This window comes from Coccidioides immitis (genome assembly GCF_000149335.2).
Source record: "Coccidioides immitis RS genomic scaffold supercont3.5, whole genome shotgun sequence".
Lineage (NCBI taxonomy): Eukaryota > Fungi > Ascomycota > Eurotiomycetes > Onygenales > Onygenaceae > Coccidioides > Coccidioides immitis.
The window spans coordinates 561,725-576,428 of NW_004504307.1; the positions used below are offsets into that span (position 1 = coordinate 561,725).

Genomic DNA, 14,704 nt, shown 5'->3' on the forward strand with positions numbered 1-14,704 from the left:
TCAACAAGCCAGGTTTCCAGACCAACAGCTCTTTCAGATACAGATGCCACCAAGCCAGATCCAAATGCCATGCCAGCAAAGCTATTTTCAAATCCCATTATGAGATGATTTTCTCCTGTATTATTCTTAGCATCTTCACTGGAATTTGGTTGCTGAGATTTGAATTGGCTCTGGTTTTTCTGTTCAGGATTTGTGTGCCATCTTTCTTTGAGCCTTGATCTCATCCATAAATGTGGCTTTGGCTTCCATCCTTGATATCTCTTGTCAGTAAAAAGGTGAGGGCATTGTCATATGGCATGACCTGGAGTCTCACAATATCCACAGTTGTCACCTATTTTGCTAGGTATTTTTTCACATAAGAATTTGACATGGTCATCCCACAAGACTTTCTTCTGTGGAGCATATTTCCATACAATTTGCTTGTTGGGGGCAGTCTCTTTGGATTTGGTTTGTCCAGCTATATATATTCTACTTGGAGCTTTCACATATTTCTTTGCCTTCTGCACAAGATTTCTCATATCCTCATATGTTATATCACTTGGGTTTGTATTTCAAACTATTGATAGCACACTATCCACATAGTTCTCATTAATTACTTGTACACCCTCAATTATCTTGTTAATTGCTAGAGAAGGATGTAATGGATGAGGAGCTCACAATGCCCCCTGATATCATTCAAGCAGTATGTTGAGGTATTGTGTAACTGATCCATAGTCATGTTAATGTGTGTAGAAATAATTCTCCACTGCATGAATGCATGTATTTTTATCAGGCTTTAGGAAGAGCTGCTTTGTGTAGAATATCATGAGAGCAGGGTCATTAATGTCACCTCCATAGTGCTTGCTGATCCAATCTCAAGCATCATCTTCCATGCTTAAGCTGAGTCATGTAGCAAAGAATGTCATGGCACTTCACCATTTGATTCATATATCTTCAGAAGCCTCTGTAGGCTCTGGCACCACTGCATCATATAGAATTCCCCAGCCATAGTGGTTTAGCTGCAATCTGACAATGTTTAACCAAGTATTCACATTTTTCTCACCTTGTAGCATGGGGATTGACCAAATTGTTGTTCCAGTGATATCTGTAACCATTTTATCTGCTATATTGAAATTTCTTTCAATTCAGGGAGTTGTTTCTCTGAACTGGTGGCCTGCAATGCCATCTCATAGAAAGCCAACCTGCTGTGTGATGCCCACTGGCTGTGAATGTGCACCCATGTTGGTGCTAGCATCCTCCATATGTCCCACTGGACTCATATTTCTAGAGGTTGGATTGGGGGTTGGAGCTAAGGAGCTCTCCAGGTCAATGTCCATCATTCCATCAAGAGTTTTTCCTCTTTTGGCAACTTCAAAGGCTTCAAAGATTCCTAAAGAAGGGCTCAGAACCTCTCAGAAGGACCTACAAGGCTACTAACCATATGTGAAAGCTATAGGAACCACAGAACATGAACTCAATAGATGTGCGTGCCCTTGCTCCTCTCATCCAAAGGATTGTGGGATGAGAAGCGAGACAAAAACTCTGCATCAGATCAAAGAAGATCCAAGCCGCTAAGCTGGAGACTAACTACATAGAGACTAGTGTCTCGACAATTTGTTTAGTGTATTCAATTGCCGGACAAATTGAACCGAAGCTGCACGGAGAACCCAACAGGACCAATAAGACGTCTGAACAGGAAATTTACCTATGTCCGGTAAGCTTAATTTAGTCAAATCTTAATATTGGATAACCGTATTGTGGTAACGGTATGTAAATTATCCCCAACTCAAACACTCCAAGGCGGGCATTGTCAGCCATCGCGAAGGAAGAAAGGCGCGCATCAACAAATCCGATGAAATAATGGTAGTAAATACGCCGCGTTGGGTTAACTATCCATCCGACCTTCGAAAGAGAGACCCTTAAAAAAACATAACCAGAGAACTCCAAGCATATCCCCCGTATCCCTTTTGGAATCATAAGATCATTCAAGAAAATTAATGCTCGTCCGACCGATGAGCATACCGCCCAACAGCAAGATCTCCCAGGAACACACCTCCAAGCACGGAAAGGAAGTATCCCACATTCATAGTCATGACAGCCAGCATGCTTCAGTTCCTGGTCAGCAACTACTTCCCAAGATTTCTACACGGAATCTCGAAACTCACAGCAAGTAACCAACACCGACCATGACCGTCACGAAAGCTGCTCGAGGTAGGTCCACACTGAACCGCCATGGCATCACCGGCGCACCTGACGTTCGTCTCACAACCCTCACTTTCTCCTCCACTCCTCTCTCAGTCAACAAAGTCGCATTTTTCGCTCCTGGGTCATTATACGCCCGTTCGGATTCGGGGGTTTGACCTGCGACCACGACAAATCGCCTTTCAAGTGCCTGGTTCAGCCACCGCTCGTCGAGCATGGCCTTAACAGCGATCAGGCCGCGCCCGAGCATTGCCAACACAATCAGAAAGATACAAGTTGCGGCATACGTGCCGCCCGTTGCTGGCGTCCACGCCTCGGTGTATAGCGGTGTTTGAATGAAATTCTGGAAGACCATGGCCATGATTGACGAGTCCGGGCCACCGCCATGAGAGTGCCCGGCAACGCCGTGACGAGCGCTAAGACCGTGAGACATTGTTTTTCAAGGTGTCTGAAGATCAAAGGCCCGGTGGTCTCTGGTTCCTTGTGTTACCCGAGTAAAAGTTGGGAAATAGAGACGATATAAAAAAATAATAAAATAAAATAAAAAAAGGTAGTTTCTCGAGGTGGTGAAGCTGGAGGTCAAGCAAAAATATATCTGCTTCCCAGTCCACGTAGTCCAGACAGCTCTTGTGGCAGCCAAGGTTAATGCACGTCTCACGCCCGTTGGAAAATGACGAAGGACATGTGGGATGAGAAGATCGCTCAATGCAGCTTTCTGCAAATCAACAAAGATCCGTCGATGTCTCTAGATATTGTCTGATGGGGACAGTGCTTGGGTTGACAATGTGTGCCAGTCGGGCGCATGTGCGACTCTTGACTCTCTCCTGTCTATGATATAAACGTCGCAAGGCGGATAGACTGGTCATAATTATATACTCACCAGGCGAAATCGATCCGATACCAAAGTAGCGATGAGCAGATTATCTCCAACAACCGCGCGCCCAGAGGCACCTTGGTAGCCCCATTGGCCGTGCCTTGCTTTAAGGTTATCGCGTAGAACCGGGCCTTGGATTGCACCCCCACGTGGATTTAATTCGACAAACTTATTTTCATCGGTGCTGCGGATGATGATGATGATGGTGGCAGGCTGCACTATCCCGCCATACAAAGGGGGGGTTTTCAATTCCCACTCGAAGAGTAGCCACGCAGAAGGCTGAAGAGATAGCAGGTGGCTACGATTTGCTTTCCGTTCCCCTTTGTCCAGACGACCAGAATGGCCCGGCCATGGCGATACGCGCCCGTTCAACAGAGCCACAATGCCCAGAACATTATGCTCTCCTCAAGTAACTAACTTAACTAAACTCCAGAGTTAAGTTAGCGAGCGGTTATCATGACTCGAACTCAACTGGACCCGAGCTCTGTTAGTAATATTCTGCTCATGGTTGCTCAATATCCCCACAGCACGACATTCGCAAGGCAAGACGGGTACACCGCTATATGGACAGCCAGAACCATGAAGAACGCAAAGCCAGCCAACTTAACTCCCTTGGCCTTGTCCTGTTTCCTCTTATATCTCTGGCCCCGTTGCACGATTGGTATGACAGGTCTCGGCCACTCACTTTGAGGCGAGGATATACAGTACTATAGTATGACGCAGACCGGAGGATATTCTCCAGGAGCAAGTTCACTAAAGGAAAGCTGCTTGGTCGATTTTGCTGCCAACGTTGTTTGCGGTCGTCAAGCCAGAGTGTAGCCAGAAATATGGAACGGCGACATGCCCATGGAGCTCACACGCCTTCCTCCCCTGATGGCGTCCCCAGCCATTTTGATCTGCAACGCATGTACTGGGCAGTGTTGGGAGCCTTTATCGGTGCTGCAACACTCGCCAACATCATGAATATGATCATAGCGGCCCAAAGGTTCGTCGACCGCCAGGAAATGTCCACTTTACTGGGCTGACCCCGAACGTTAGATTCTCGGACCGCACTTCTAGCCCTGCAAAGCCGAAATCGTTTCTCTTCAGGGCGTATGCCACGGCAACAGCACTGATCAGAGAAGCTTCCCAAGCCGGACTAGCTCCCTTGAGGGCTTGGGGAATCACAGTCCATATGCCAACGCTAGGTCGTTTGAGCATGGTCCTGGCAAACTTGGCTGTATTAATGGTCCTCTGTTTCTACAAGCTTAATACTATGGATGAATGGAGCTGGGAAACTATCGGCTATCGAACTGGATTTATGGCCATTGCGCAGCTGCCCCTGATAATTCTCCTAGCAGGTAAAACCAATATCATTGGGTTCCTCACAGGGTCTGGCTACGAACGGCTGAATTGGTTGCACCGATGGATAGCAAGGACTTTATGGCTCACCGCTACGGTTCACATGGCCTTCTGGTTTCGAAGCTGGGGGAGATATAATTATATCATAGTCAAGCTATCGACAGACACGTTGACTCAGAGAGGATTCGCAGCATGGTGCATTTTAACTTACATCGTTATCGTTTCCGCGGGCCCCGTTCGGCGGTTGAGCTACGAGTTCTTCGTCTTGTCTCATATCGTGACATTTTCGGGGTTTATTGCGGCCGTATGGCTTCATTCCCCAGACGAGGTCAAGGCCTGGTCCTGGGTACCTATTGGGCTGCTGGTTTTTGACCGGGCGGTAAGATATGTCGCCATGGCCTTTACCAATGTACGTCTCTCATCCTCTAGTCGGGGAGCGGCGTCCACGGGACAGAGATCGAAATGGGCGAATTGGGCAACATTCACACCATTGCCCGGGAATGTCACGAGGATAACAATTCATGACGCCGCAGTTTCGTGGAAGCCTGGTCAACATGTGCTCCTTTCCTGTCATTCTATCCTGCCATTCCAGAGTCACCCATTTACCATTGCCTCCATCCCATCCGACCGCAAATTAGAACTTCTGGTTCGAGCGGAAAGAGGAGGAACAAAGAAGCTATTCGACTACGCCTTGAAGCATAGTAAGTTCTTAGGGCGGAGAAACGATCAGCCTATTCCGCAAAAACCCAAGGCTGTGGTGATTGAGGGTCCTTATGGCCGGATAAGGCCCCTGCGACAATTTGACAGCGTCGTTTTGATTGCTAGTGGCATGGGTGCCACATTTACCATGCCGCTGATGCGCGATATCGTTGAAGGTTGGAAAACCCAGTATCTTGATCCTCAATTTGCCCAGTCTAAAGATCCGCTCCACTCGAACTTTGCTTTGACCAAACGCATTCGGTTTATCTGGATAGTCCGGGCACGGGCTCATTTGGCCTGGTTTATCGACGAGCTGCATAAATTGAAACGAGACCTCGATGACTGCGCTGCCACGAGCAGTTCATTCAATGAAACGAGAAGTCTCGAGGTAACCATATATGTGACTTGCGACGAACAATTATCTTCGGGGGGACCAACTTCTTTTCTTCCGTTGGAGTGGGCTTCAGCCTCTCAGTCATCCTTTGTCTCGCAGGATTCGGTGATGCTTGAGAAAGAAAGGGTACTCCCAGCGGAAACACCGCTCCCACCGGAAACCATCACCGCTCCCAGCAAAGCTACGTCTTGCCTTCGTCAAAGTGGCTGTTGCTGCACCAGAAAAGTCACAGACGAGACTATTTCCATGCCTCCGTGCATGTGCTCTGGGGCAGCTTCAGCCCATCCCAGTCTGCTACCCGTCACTGCGTTAGAGGAGGCGAAAGAAAGCACCGCAGAAAACCGCTGTCCTACTTCTCCACAGAGTCCTCAAAGCCTACTTGGCCCATGCATCACGATTCGCTCTGGACGTCCAGACACACGCACAATTATACGTTCCATTCTCGAACAAGCCGAAGGAGAAAGCGGCGTCGTCGCGTGCGGGCCAAAGGGATTGAACGCTGATGTCAGACGCAGTGTGGTGTCCCTGAGTGATGAGCGGGCGGTGCATAAGGGCACTGGGGCCCAGGGGATATACTTACATGTTGAGGAGTATGGGTTTTGATTTATGTGCATCGATGGATCCTAAGGTGGATTGTCATTGTTATCGTTATTATTATTATTATAGGTTTTTCGTCGAGTTTTGCGACTTTATTTAGGGATATGGAGTCTGGGTAAGGAGTAGAAGGTAACAAGATAGTGATATCCTAGATGTTAGCCAATAAGTAACTATCGTTCGAGAAAGATAGCCAGAGGACCACTCTCTACTCCGTATTTCGCCTCTATAACAATGCTTTCACTCGTGCTTTCGATTTTTCGGCCACCGGCTCGACATATGCGTTGCATCGTTGGTTAGTCGCTAGCTGTGTCTCAGCGGCCTGAACGGCTGGATCTCGCCGTGACGTTTTGTTCCGCCAATTGACTTCATGGCTTGAACTCGATCACCAATTCCACAAACTCCTCAACAGAGCACTCCGTACAGAATACCAGATCGAAAAAGCTGTTGCTCGAATAAGCATGGCGTTTAGTCTCGCGACGCCAGGCCGCGCTAACTGGCTACGGGGCGTTTCCGGTGAAATGGAAAGTTTGAGTCGCGTCCATCACACGTCATCGTCTCAACAAACCATTTGAGCTTTTCGAGAATCCCGACATCACAAAGGTATTGTCAGTCAGAGACCGGAATATCAGAGAGGGGAAATGTCACAGGAGCGCAAAGACGACCGTCCGGCCGCATCATCCGAGCAAGACAAACATCATGAGCCAGGCACTCCGGTAGCTCCCTCGGGATTCCAGGGGTTACTGTCGCTCGCCACTCCGCTGACACGCTTTGTCTTATATCCTATGGACCAGCTCAAGCTGGTGGGATCAAACCTGCGACAGATGGTGAGCAAGAAATTTGACCCTGAGAAAGATATCATTGATCAAGACGGCAAGGTCATTTTAATCACTGGAGGTAAGCAGATCCTCGGGAAGGTTAACGAATGCTTATTTACTATTATCCCAAGAGGACTTGAGATGTTAACCCATATTCTTAGGAAACGCCGGACTTGGGAAAGAAACAGTCCTCCAGCTCGCCAAACACAATCCATTGCGCATCTACCTCGCCGCGCGCAATAGCTCTAAGGCCCAAGCCGCAATCGATGACATCCAAAAGCAACTCCCACAGCATGCCGATATCCGCCATCTGCCTCTCGACCTCTCGTCCTTCACTTCGATCCGTGCTGCAGCACGCGAGTTCACCTCCAGTAACGAACGTCTCGACACCCTCATCCTCAATGCCGGCGTAATGGATCCATTGCCCAACCGTACCGAAGACGGTTTCGAGGTCGATTTCGGCACAAACCACCTCGGTCACTTCCTCTTCACCAAGCTCCTCCTGCCCACCCTCACCAAAACCGCCCAAGAAACCAAGTCCGCCGGCAAACCAGCTGACGTGCGCATCATCGTCGTCGCATCAATGGCCTGGCAGATGTCCCCGCCACTATCCACCATGCTCTCGACGGATTCCCTCCTCGCACTCAACCCACCCACTCGTTACGGCGCCTCCAAGGCTGCAAACATCGCCTTTGCATCCGAACTGGCCCGTCGCTATCCCGAATTATCCTGCGTCTCTCTGCATCCGGGTGTGATCATCACCGGTCTGTATGATTCGCTAATGGCTACGAACCCGGTAGCCCGGGTGGGTTTGAGAATAGCTAAATCTATTACCGTGGACGAGAAGCAGGGCAGTCTTAACCACCTTTGGACGGCAGGCTCGGAGAGAGGAGCTCTCAGGAGCGGGGAGTATTATACACCCGTTGGTGTGGGAGGGTGGAAGAATAAGTGGGCAGAGGATAGAGAGTTGGGACGAACGCTGTGGGAATGGTCCGAGGAGGCCATTCGAGACCAAAAGAAATAAAAAGCTAAAAAGAGGCAAAGAGTTGGGTTATATAGGCTTAGAATACGTTGGCTTTGTACGGTTCTTGTTTGATATGGAGTAAACCGTTTAATTTATCTGGTGCTTGGGCGGTATTTGGCGAGATTTGCTAACCTCTTTCACAAATCTTTCCTTTTTTTTTTTTGGCCACAATTTTGGCGGCCGCGGCAGCATGTTTTGGAAGGGATCTGAGAAATGACAGCTTAGGGCGATCGATAAGGTTCGTTTAGTCGATAGAATCAAGAAAGGTCCCATACTGGTACGAGAAGATACCGTACATATTCCACACAAACCGTAGACGTACCCGTCAGCATCCTTTAACATAGTCCGAGACACCAGACATCACAAAAGGGAGCAAGAGGTGGTTGAAAAAGCGGTCAGCTTCTTTTAAAAGGATACCATCATTTCTTTCCCACATATTCATCCTTGTAAATAATATCGACGGGGCATCAAGACACGCAAAAGGCTAAATCACATAGTTTTTTCCTTAGTTTATTTGTTTTCTTTTGCTGCCCTATTACTCCACCTTGGACTCGAATGTCTCTCCAACCAGATCAGGAATATCCTCATCGTCCTCTTCGCCCTCCTTCTTAGCCTCACCTTCCTTCTTCTGCATGTTCTGGTAGCTTTCAGCGAGTTTGCGGAGGGAAGCAAGGGAGTCGGGGCCGAGTTGGTTGAGGATTCCGGGTACGAGTTCAGTGAGTTCTTTCTCTTCGCCGTTGCCGTAGATGGCGAAGGTGTTGCTTGGGACGGAGGCTTGGACTGTTGGGGGGGAGAGTATATCAGCGCCGCGGACCGAGTTGGCTATCCATAAGACCGCAATGCAGATAACATACCCTTAGGAGCAGCAAAGTGGATCACGTTGCCATCCTCCTTGAACATGTTCACCTCCTCAATAGCTTGGATTGGCTGGACATTGAGCTTCTTAAGAGAGGTTTGCAGCTTCTTGTCATCGGTTCCGGACGACTTGTGGACCTTCTTTGTCTTGCGGCGGGGAGTACCCTTTCCTCTATCATTGGGAAATGTATTAGCATATCGACTCAACGGACGTATACTATCCATCGAATTTTGTGGTCATATAATCGAAACGGTCAAAGCGTGGCTTCTCAATGGTCCGCAAATCCGAGGGGAAGGAATTGTTATACATACCCTATAGTAATCAACGTCAGTTATCAATTCAGCAGTAGTAAGAAAAGTTCCCATTGCCAGCCCTCCGTCATTGGAGAACAACTCATTCAATCAGTGTTCCACTGTTGAGGAACGACATGATACACTCCATCCACTATCCAACAACCCGCAACACGCAACACGCAAACCGTAAAAGAAAAAAAAAAGAGAAAAAAAGAAAAAAGGCCACGTACCAATCCGCACGCTCTGCTGCAGTCTAGCCAATTTCGCCTGATCCATGATTATGTATTTTTAAAAACAACGTTCAAGCAACCCAAACGGTCCTCGAACGAATTTCTCGCTTCAAAATCCCAATTAACCAGAAGCCGAGGCGTAAGCGGATACAAAAGTAAAAACCGGCGAACTATGCCTTCCGCAGAAATCGTCTATTCGTAAGTTCGAGAAAAGAAGCAGACAATTAGCCCATGCACATCGACAATTGAAACAAACCGTGACTTATTTGTGGGGTGGTTGTGGGAAAAGCAAGTGGAAACGCAAAATGCCGGGCGCGGCGAATGGCAGCTTCTCGGACACGCCGTAGCAGTATCAACGCCCACAGCAAATAGAAACCCACATACCGGTTGATTGGAGGAATTCGAGATATCCTTGACAGCTGTCTGGTGCTTCAAGTGACGGGCGTTGAGGTTGGGCGTCGGATTTCCCTTGCTCGCCTTTTGCGATGTGGAACGCCCGTTTCGGGTTAGCGCGAACCGCTGGGTTAGGTCAGCAGCTCACCCGCCGGCCCCAGCCACTCCGCAAGCCCTAACTTCCAAATCCGGTAGGCCGCTCGACTCACCAGCCGTAAGTTGACCTGCTGAGAAGCTACACTGCTTGATATCGTACAAGATGAATAGAGTTGCGGGTGCTGTGCATGCATGTACAGATAAAGCTTGCTGGCTGATAGATCCCATTGCTCACATATCTATGAAATCGTAGGTTCCCCCAGTTACAGCGATGCCATGCCACTACATAAAAACGCCGCCGCTGAATATATCCAGAAGCCATAAAAGTACATGAAATAAAACCAGTATCAAACCAATTCTCTTCCTGTGAGGCATCGAGTCCCAGCGTCACTCAAAACTCTATCTTCACCCGAGAAAAAACAAAAAAAGAAAAGGTTTTCTCCAAGTCCGTTCTCCCGAGCCGCAAGGCTACACAGGGTTAGGACTGTCAAGGAAATTTGCCCATCCTCATAGCTGAACAGCCCGGATAGAAGGTCGCGGACCACAAGTCCAGCCGCCCGTAAAACAGTGGACAAAGGCACAACAGGCGATAAGAGTCACTGCTGTCCCATTGGGCTGAAATACGCTCCCGCGTGACTTAACCATTCGAGGTGTCATATATACTGATTCATAGGTTATTCAATAACCGCTCAGAATCTTCGCAGAGCAACGAAACAGTATATAGCCGAATTTAATATCCATGGCGAACACAACATCGTTCTAACGGTACTGTACGTTGAGTGGGGAACGGGGAACCGAACGCACGGGACGAAGTGTGTATTGATCGGGCCGTATTTGTAGCTTGCGGAGGTAAATATCGGTGATTCAGTAGGGCTAAGAGTCCTCTTTTAATCCACATAGGTCTGTTCCAAGCACCACATCAACCATGTACCAAAATCGCCAGTATAAATTCGACTTCTCATGATCGAAACTACCATCTTCTTTCAAAACGGGTCCATCCCCAACAATGTCGCCACTGAACCAACTAAGGATAGGGATGGACCGAATGATGCGCTCACCCACAGAAGGCTGTGGAGGTAGCGCTTCAGATACCGGTCGAAGCACCGCCCGACGAACAGTTGGGATGTGGGTCATAAATTCAGATTGAGACTTCTGCGGGGCTCGCTGACGGACGGCGTCATTCTCAGATGCTATGGCGGTGGCAGTTGCCGAGCTAGCAGTAGTTGTGGACAGTTGAGAGGTCGTGTCGCCAAAAGGCTGGCTATCACGTCGGAAAGAAACAGATTCGAAGGAACGAGGGAAAACGGTACTATCGATATCTCCCCCTTGGAGCAAATTATTTGTTGCCGAAGGCGGTAAGGTATATGGCTTTGGTAAACTTTCTTGCCTTGGTTCAAGATCTCCTTTTGCAAGAGCAACATCATCATTGGGTCCGTGGCCATGATAAAGCTCGCAATGGACGGTATATCCATCAATTTCTTGAGGTGAAAAGAAGCAAGCCCGGTCAGCGGAGGTGAAAGAGTCGAAAGTGACTTTGATCCAGTGTTCACCCCCAGCATATCTCTTTGCCTTTTTATTGGCCTCCGCAGAGAGGTTCCTATGTATTACGTCTCCAGCACTCAGTAACTGCGGGTATTTTGGAGCGATATCCGGATCGGTACGGGGATAATCTTCGCAGATAAACCCTTGTGAGATGCGCTCAAACCGATCAATAACCTTCCACTCCCATGTCCTATCCTTGTATCCATAGAGGATACATTCAGTGGCAACAGGAGCGGCGGTTTTGCGAGAGGGATCGATTGTGGTTGAGGAGGCAGTGGAGGGTAACATCTTTCTCTGGGCTTGTTCTTCTTCTTGCTGGAGAGCGAACAACCTGCCGAATTCTGCAACATTCTGGTTTTCACGCTTGGCCGGAGTACCAGTCCGAGTGCCGGAACGGGTAGAGCTGTATCGGGCATTCCGCCTCTTTCCAAACGATCCAGTCTCCTCGGGGGGTCTCCTCGGGTTTCGGGACTCGCTGTAATGAAAATGCGCCTCCGTAAGCTTATGGACTACAGGTAGCAGATTCAACACGTAAAGGAAAGTGAATGGCAGCCAGTAACTTTCACAGCTAAAAGAACCAAAAATACAGCGGGAAATCTAGGGAGTAAGGAAAGCAGGTAGTCAGGAATGATGTTCACTCACTCTTTATATACATAGCCAAAAGGCAGGAGATTTCCTTTCGGTCCTCTTGCGCGTTCCTCAGGAGGCACCGAATGATATTCCATCTTTTGAACAAAGGATCAGAGCTATGTGTGGTTTAAAATAGACGCTTCGGAATAGTTAGCAAGAGCGTCCGGGAGCTGAGAGGACATCCAACACTTCTCAGTCGAGATTGGTATTGAGCTTCGCTGAGAGGCACAATTTTGTTTACACCAAATGACGTTTGAGAGGATTACTAAGCAAATTAATCACGTGATTGTCAATAATGAAGATATTTCGAGCCAGCGGCTAGGGACTGAACATGCGAACGCATCATTCCCAAATCTTTGTCTAAAGCATGTAAAATAAAATGTCTATTTATTTATGCTCTGGAGGTATCTAATTCATGGAGGGGAAAAAAAAAAATACTAAGCGCCAATTGCTGAAAGAGCAACATAGCACATTGAGTATGGAATTTCAGTGCGCAACAATTCCAATCCAGCGCCGGGGTTTAGGGGGCCCTGCCTGTTATTGTGGTCTCAGGAACGTGATTCTCCCCTTCTCACTACCATCGAGCCCACAGACAGTCTCAAAGTTACCCACCTCTTCGCCGCGTACGCGAGTCCTCTCCGCAAAATTGGATAAGGGGCAGCTTCCACCAGGGCCAGAATTACAATCGGGTAAGGTGACAATGCCATCGTTTATATTGATTCGAATGAAGCGTGATGCTCTATCATCTTCTGGGCTATCTCTCGGGTCGCTTAGATTTTTCATTTCTCCGGGTTCGCAGTTTAAACGCTCGAATATGATCCTGCCACCCATGGGCATGACTTGCGAAGTCCGCCAGTTTCGGTTGCCCGCGATGTGAGTGGTTGTTAGGTCCCTAGTGTCGTCAAATATTTTGAGTGCGGAGAGCATGGGTGCAATATCGCCATCGTGGACGCTATCAATGTTAATTATAATGTTATTCGACACATGGGAACGGCGAATGGGAAGCAGCCAGCTCACAAGCTAAAGAACATATCTCCTTGATTCGAAGGGTGTAAAAGTAATTCGGTTGTCCTATTTAACCACAGCCACCCCATCGTCGCTCCATATGGGTTCCCTGGACCGGCGCGGTAATAATGTAATAAATCTCTGGCATACTCAAAATGTTCCCAGTCGTTCAAAGTGAAAACATCGCACCAAGGGCTTGAACCTCGTGTCAAAATCTCAAAACCACACATTTCCTGCATACTGTATATTTCCGAGTTAGTAAACTTGATATTTGGGTTCTCTCTTATCAACCTTTTCGAGATAAGCGGTATGTAAGCCTCTTGAAACTCTGCCAGCATTTTAAGTCCTTTGTCATGTCCATGATCGGGATCGTCAAGGTACTTAATACATGTGTCGCCAGGAGTCAGGGTATCAGCGGCACGATCAGCCGTCTCGGGAATAACCTCGAGAGTAGCAATGTGTTTTGTCTCCCAGTTCGAGCCAAAGAACCCGGTCGCAAAGTATCGCGCTGAGTCGATAACTCGTTTGCAGTCACTGGCCCAGAATCGGGTATGGTTTCTGAGAGAAAGGAGATGGGAGTAACGAGTTCGCAGTCTCACTCCAGTAGTGAAGGCTTGCAAAGTTCCCGCGTAAGGCCCGTGGCTAATAAGCTGATCAAAGTCGCCATGAGAATCCTGAGTAATATATGTCCAATTGTTCAGGAATGCAAGGGTTCCATTCATCAGGCCTGCAGCTTTGATCCGAGAGAGAAGATCCAGATGACCTTTCATGAGGTAAGAATATGGACCACAATTTGGAAAAATAGACCATTTTCTTCAGCGGATAAATGAAAAATCACATACGTCCCCCAGCACTGGATGTGGGATACCTCTCTGCATGTCTTGACATCTAAATACACGCGCACTGGTTTCAGTAAAGAAACAGCTAAATTATAGATAAGAGTGGGAGACGAAACTTGGAAGTGGGCAGCAATATCGAACCGCCGATTCCAATAATCAGGCCGAGAGCTGGAACTGGCCAGCCCAAATACTTGCAGCAGAAGAAACAATGGCCCGTGATGGGAAGTAAAACACGGGAGTAGCTCAAGGAATGATTACCATGTGCACGCCGTCCACAACACACCCCTGAGGTGGACCAATTCCAGAGGCTCCGACCTCAAGAATGCCGTCAATCTTCTCAATCCATGGGCCATTTCCCCCAAGATGGTAAAGTAAATTCCAGCCGCTGGGCCGACTTTGGATTCCCCGCTTCCCAGCAGATTGCTGGTGCCACCAGCTATTCCAGCTAGGAAAATAAGGTGTGGAGGAAAAGCGGTTAGACCCGGTGGTGGATTGTACAGAACATAGCGAACTGTACAGTTGACGAACAAATATAGTAGGAGAGAATACAAGGGCCAACAAAAGGACCAGGATTGCGGGAAAAAGAAAAAGGGCCTGAAATGCTGGCATTGTTGTCGTTATCAGCATGATGACAATCCGACTTCATGTCGCGTCTGCAGAACAAGAGGCCCTTGGCCTTGGCGCGCCATTAACATCACGTGCTTATTAGTCATCGGTAGTTATTTTAGCACGTGATTCCGGGGCTTGGCGTGCCAATGCCAACAGAGAACTAGAGCCTTCTTCTAGGGTCGACACGATGAAATCAACCTGCGCCAGTAAGCAGAAGATAGGAAATATCATCAAGCTGGCACGCTATTCAACCAATCACCTAGTTTCAAGGGGACAATACAGCCCA

At 48.3% G+C, this 14,704-nt stretch overlaps 6 protein-coding genes across 6 annotated transcripts; 2 read left to right on the forward strand and 4 right to left on the reverse strand.

Annotated features, from left to right (window-relative positions):
• Positions 1-1,676: 1,676 nt before the first annotated feature.
• On the reverse strand, positions 1,677-3,003 carry CIMG_10037 (copper transporter). The gene is made up of 2 exons (XM_001239014.2): positions 2,145-3,003; positions 1,677-2,085 (listed from the first exon to the last, which is right to left on the reverse strand). The coding sequence occupies exons 1-2, from the start codon at positions 2,612-2,614 to the stop codon at positions 1,974-1,976; spliced, it is 582 nt and encodes a 193-aa protein (XP_001239015.1). The 5' UTR covers positions 2,615-3,003; the 3' UTR covers positions 1,677-1,973.
• A 704-nt stretch (positions 3,004-3,707) lies between these two features.
• CIMG_10038 (metalloreductase) lies at positions 3,708-6,275 on the forward strand. Its single transcript, XM_001239015.2, has 2 exons — positions 3,708-4,040; positions 4,094-6,275. Exons 1-2 carry the CDS (start codon positions 3,883-3,885, stop codon positions 6,090-6,092), a joined length of 2,157 nt encoding a protein of 718 aa, XP_001239016.1. The 5' UTR covers positions 3,708-3,882; the 3' UTR covers positions 6,093-6,275.
• Positions 6,276-6,674: 399 nt separating this feature from the next.
• CIMG_10039 (short chain dehydrogenase/reductase) lies at positions 6,675-8,211 on the forward strand. The gene is made up of 2 exons (XM_001239016.2): positions 6,675-6,980; positions 7,063-8,211. The coding sequence occupies exons 1-2, from the start codon at positions 6,725-6,727 to the stop codon at positions 7,923-7,925; spliced, it is 1,119 nt and encodes a 372-aa protein (XP_001239017.1). The 5' UTR covers positions 6,675-6,724; the 3' UTR covers positions 7,926-8,211.
• Positions 8,170-9,730, reverse strand: CIMG_10040 (nascent polypeptide-associated complex subunit beta). Its single transcript, XM_001239017.2, has 4 exons — positions 9,689-9,730; positions 9,301-9,496; positions 8,780-8,952; positions 8,170-8,705 (listed from the first exon to the last, which is right to left on the reverse strand). Exons 2-4 carry the CDS (start codon positions 9,348-9,350, stop codon positions 8,461-8,463), a joined length of 468 nt encoding a protein of 155 aa, XP_001239018.1. The 5' UTR covers positions 9,351-9,496; positions 9,689-9,730; the 3' UTR covers positions 8,170-8,460.
• A 270-nt stretch (positions 9,731-10,000) lies between these two features.
• Positions 10,001-12,123, reverse strand: CIMG_10042 (uncharacterized protein). Its single transcript, XM_001239019.2, has 2 exons — positions 11,978-12,123; positions 10,001-11,810 (listed from the first exon to the last, which is right to left on the reverse strand). Exons 1-2 carry the CDS (start codon positions 12,058-12,060, stop codon positions 10,667-10,669), a joined length of 1,227 nt encoding a protein of 408 aa, XP_001239020.1. The 5' UTR covers positions 12,061-12,123; the 3' UTR covers positions 10,001-10,666.
• A 266-nt stretch (positions 12,124-12,389) lies between these two features.
• Positions 12,390-14,418, reverse strand: CIMG_10043 (uncharacterized protein; the record flags this gene model as incomplete). Its single annotated transcript, XM_001239020.2, has 4 exons — positions 12,390-12,917; positions 12,983-13,733; positions 13,813-13,850; positions 14,093-14,418. 4 exons carry the CDS (start codon positions 14,416-14,418, stop codon positions 12,503-12,505), a joined length of 1,530 nt encoding a protein of 509 aa, XP_001239021.2. The 3' UTR covers positions 12,390-12,502.
• Positions 14,419-14,704: the final 286 nt, after the last annotated feature.

Bases quoted from the DNA above. Each gene is read 5' to 3' on its own strand.
- CIMG_10038 (XM_001239015.2), top strand. From the start codon at position 3,883: ATGGAACGGCGACATGCCCATGGAGCTCACACGCCTTCCTCCCCTGAT. The intron at 4,041-4,093 runs GTTCGTCGACCG...CCCGAACGTTAG, and splicing joins ATGATCATAGCGGCCCAAAG to ATTCTCGGACCGCACTTCTA.
- CIMG_10039 (XM_001239016.2), top strand. From the start codon at position 6,725: ATGTCACAGGAGCGCAAAGACGACCGTCCGGCCGCATCATCCGAGCAA. The intron at 6,981-7,062 runs GTAAGCAGATCC...CCATATTCTTAG, and splicing joins GGTCATTTTAATCACTGGAG to GAAACGCCGGACTTGGGAAA.
- CIMG_10042 (XM_001239019.2), bottom strand. From the start codon at position 12,060: ATGGAATATCATTCGGTGCCTCCTGAGGAACGCGCAAGAGGACCGAAA. The intron at 11,811-11,977 runs GTGAGTGAACAT...TTTTCATTACAG, and splicing joins TTTGGCTATGTATATAAAGA to CGAGTCCCGAAACCCGAGGA.
- CIMG_10040 (XM_001239017.2), bottom strand. From the start codon at position 9,350: ATGGATCAGGCGAAATTGGCTAGACTGCAGCAGAGCGTGCGGATTGGT. The intron at 8,953-9,300 runs GTGGCCTTTTTT...TCCCAATGATAG, and splicing joins CAGAGCGTGCGGATTGGTAC to AGGAAAGGGTACTCCCCGCC. The intron at 8,706-8,779 runs GTATGTTATCTG...CCCCCCCAACAG, and splicing joins CCACTTTGCTGCTCCTAAGG to TCCAAGCCTCCGTCCCAAGC.
- CIMG_10037 (XM_001239014.2), bottom strand. From the start codon at position 2,614: ATGTCTCACGGTCTTAGCGCTCGTCACGGCGTTGCCGGGCACTCTCAT. The intron at 2,086-2,144 runs GTGAGTTTCGAG...CAGGAACTGAAG, and splicing joins GTCGGTGTTGGTTACTTGCT to CATGCTGGCTGTCATGACTA.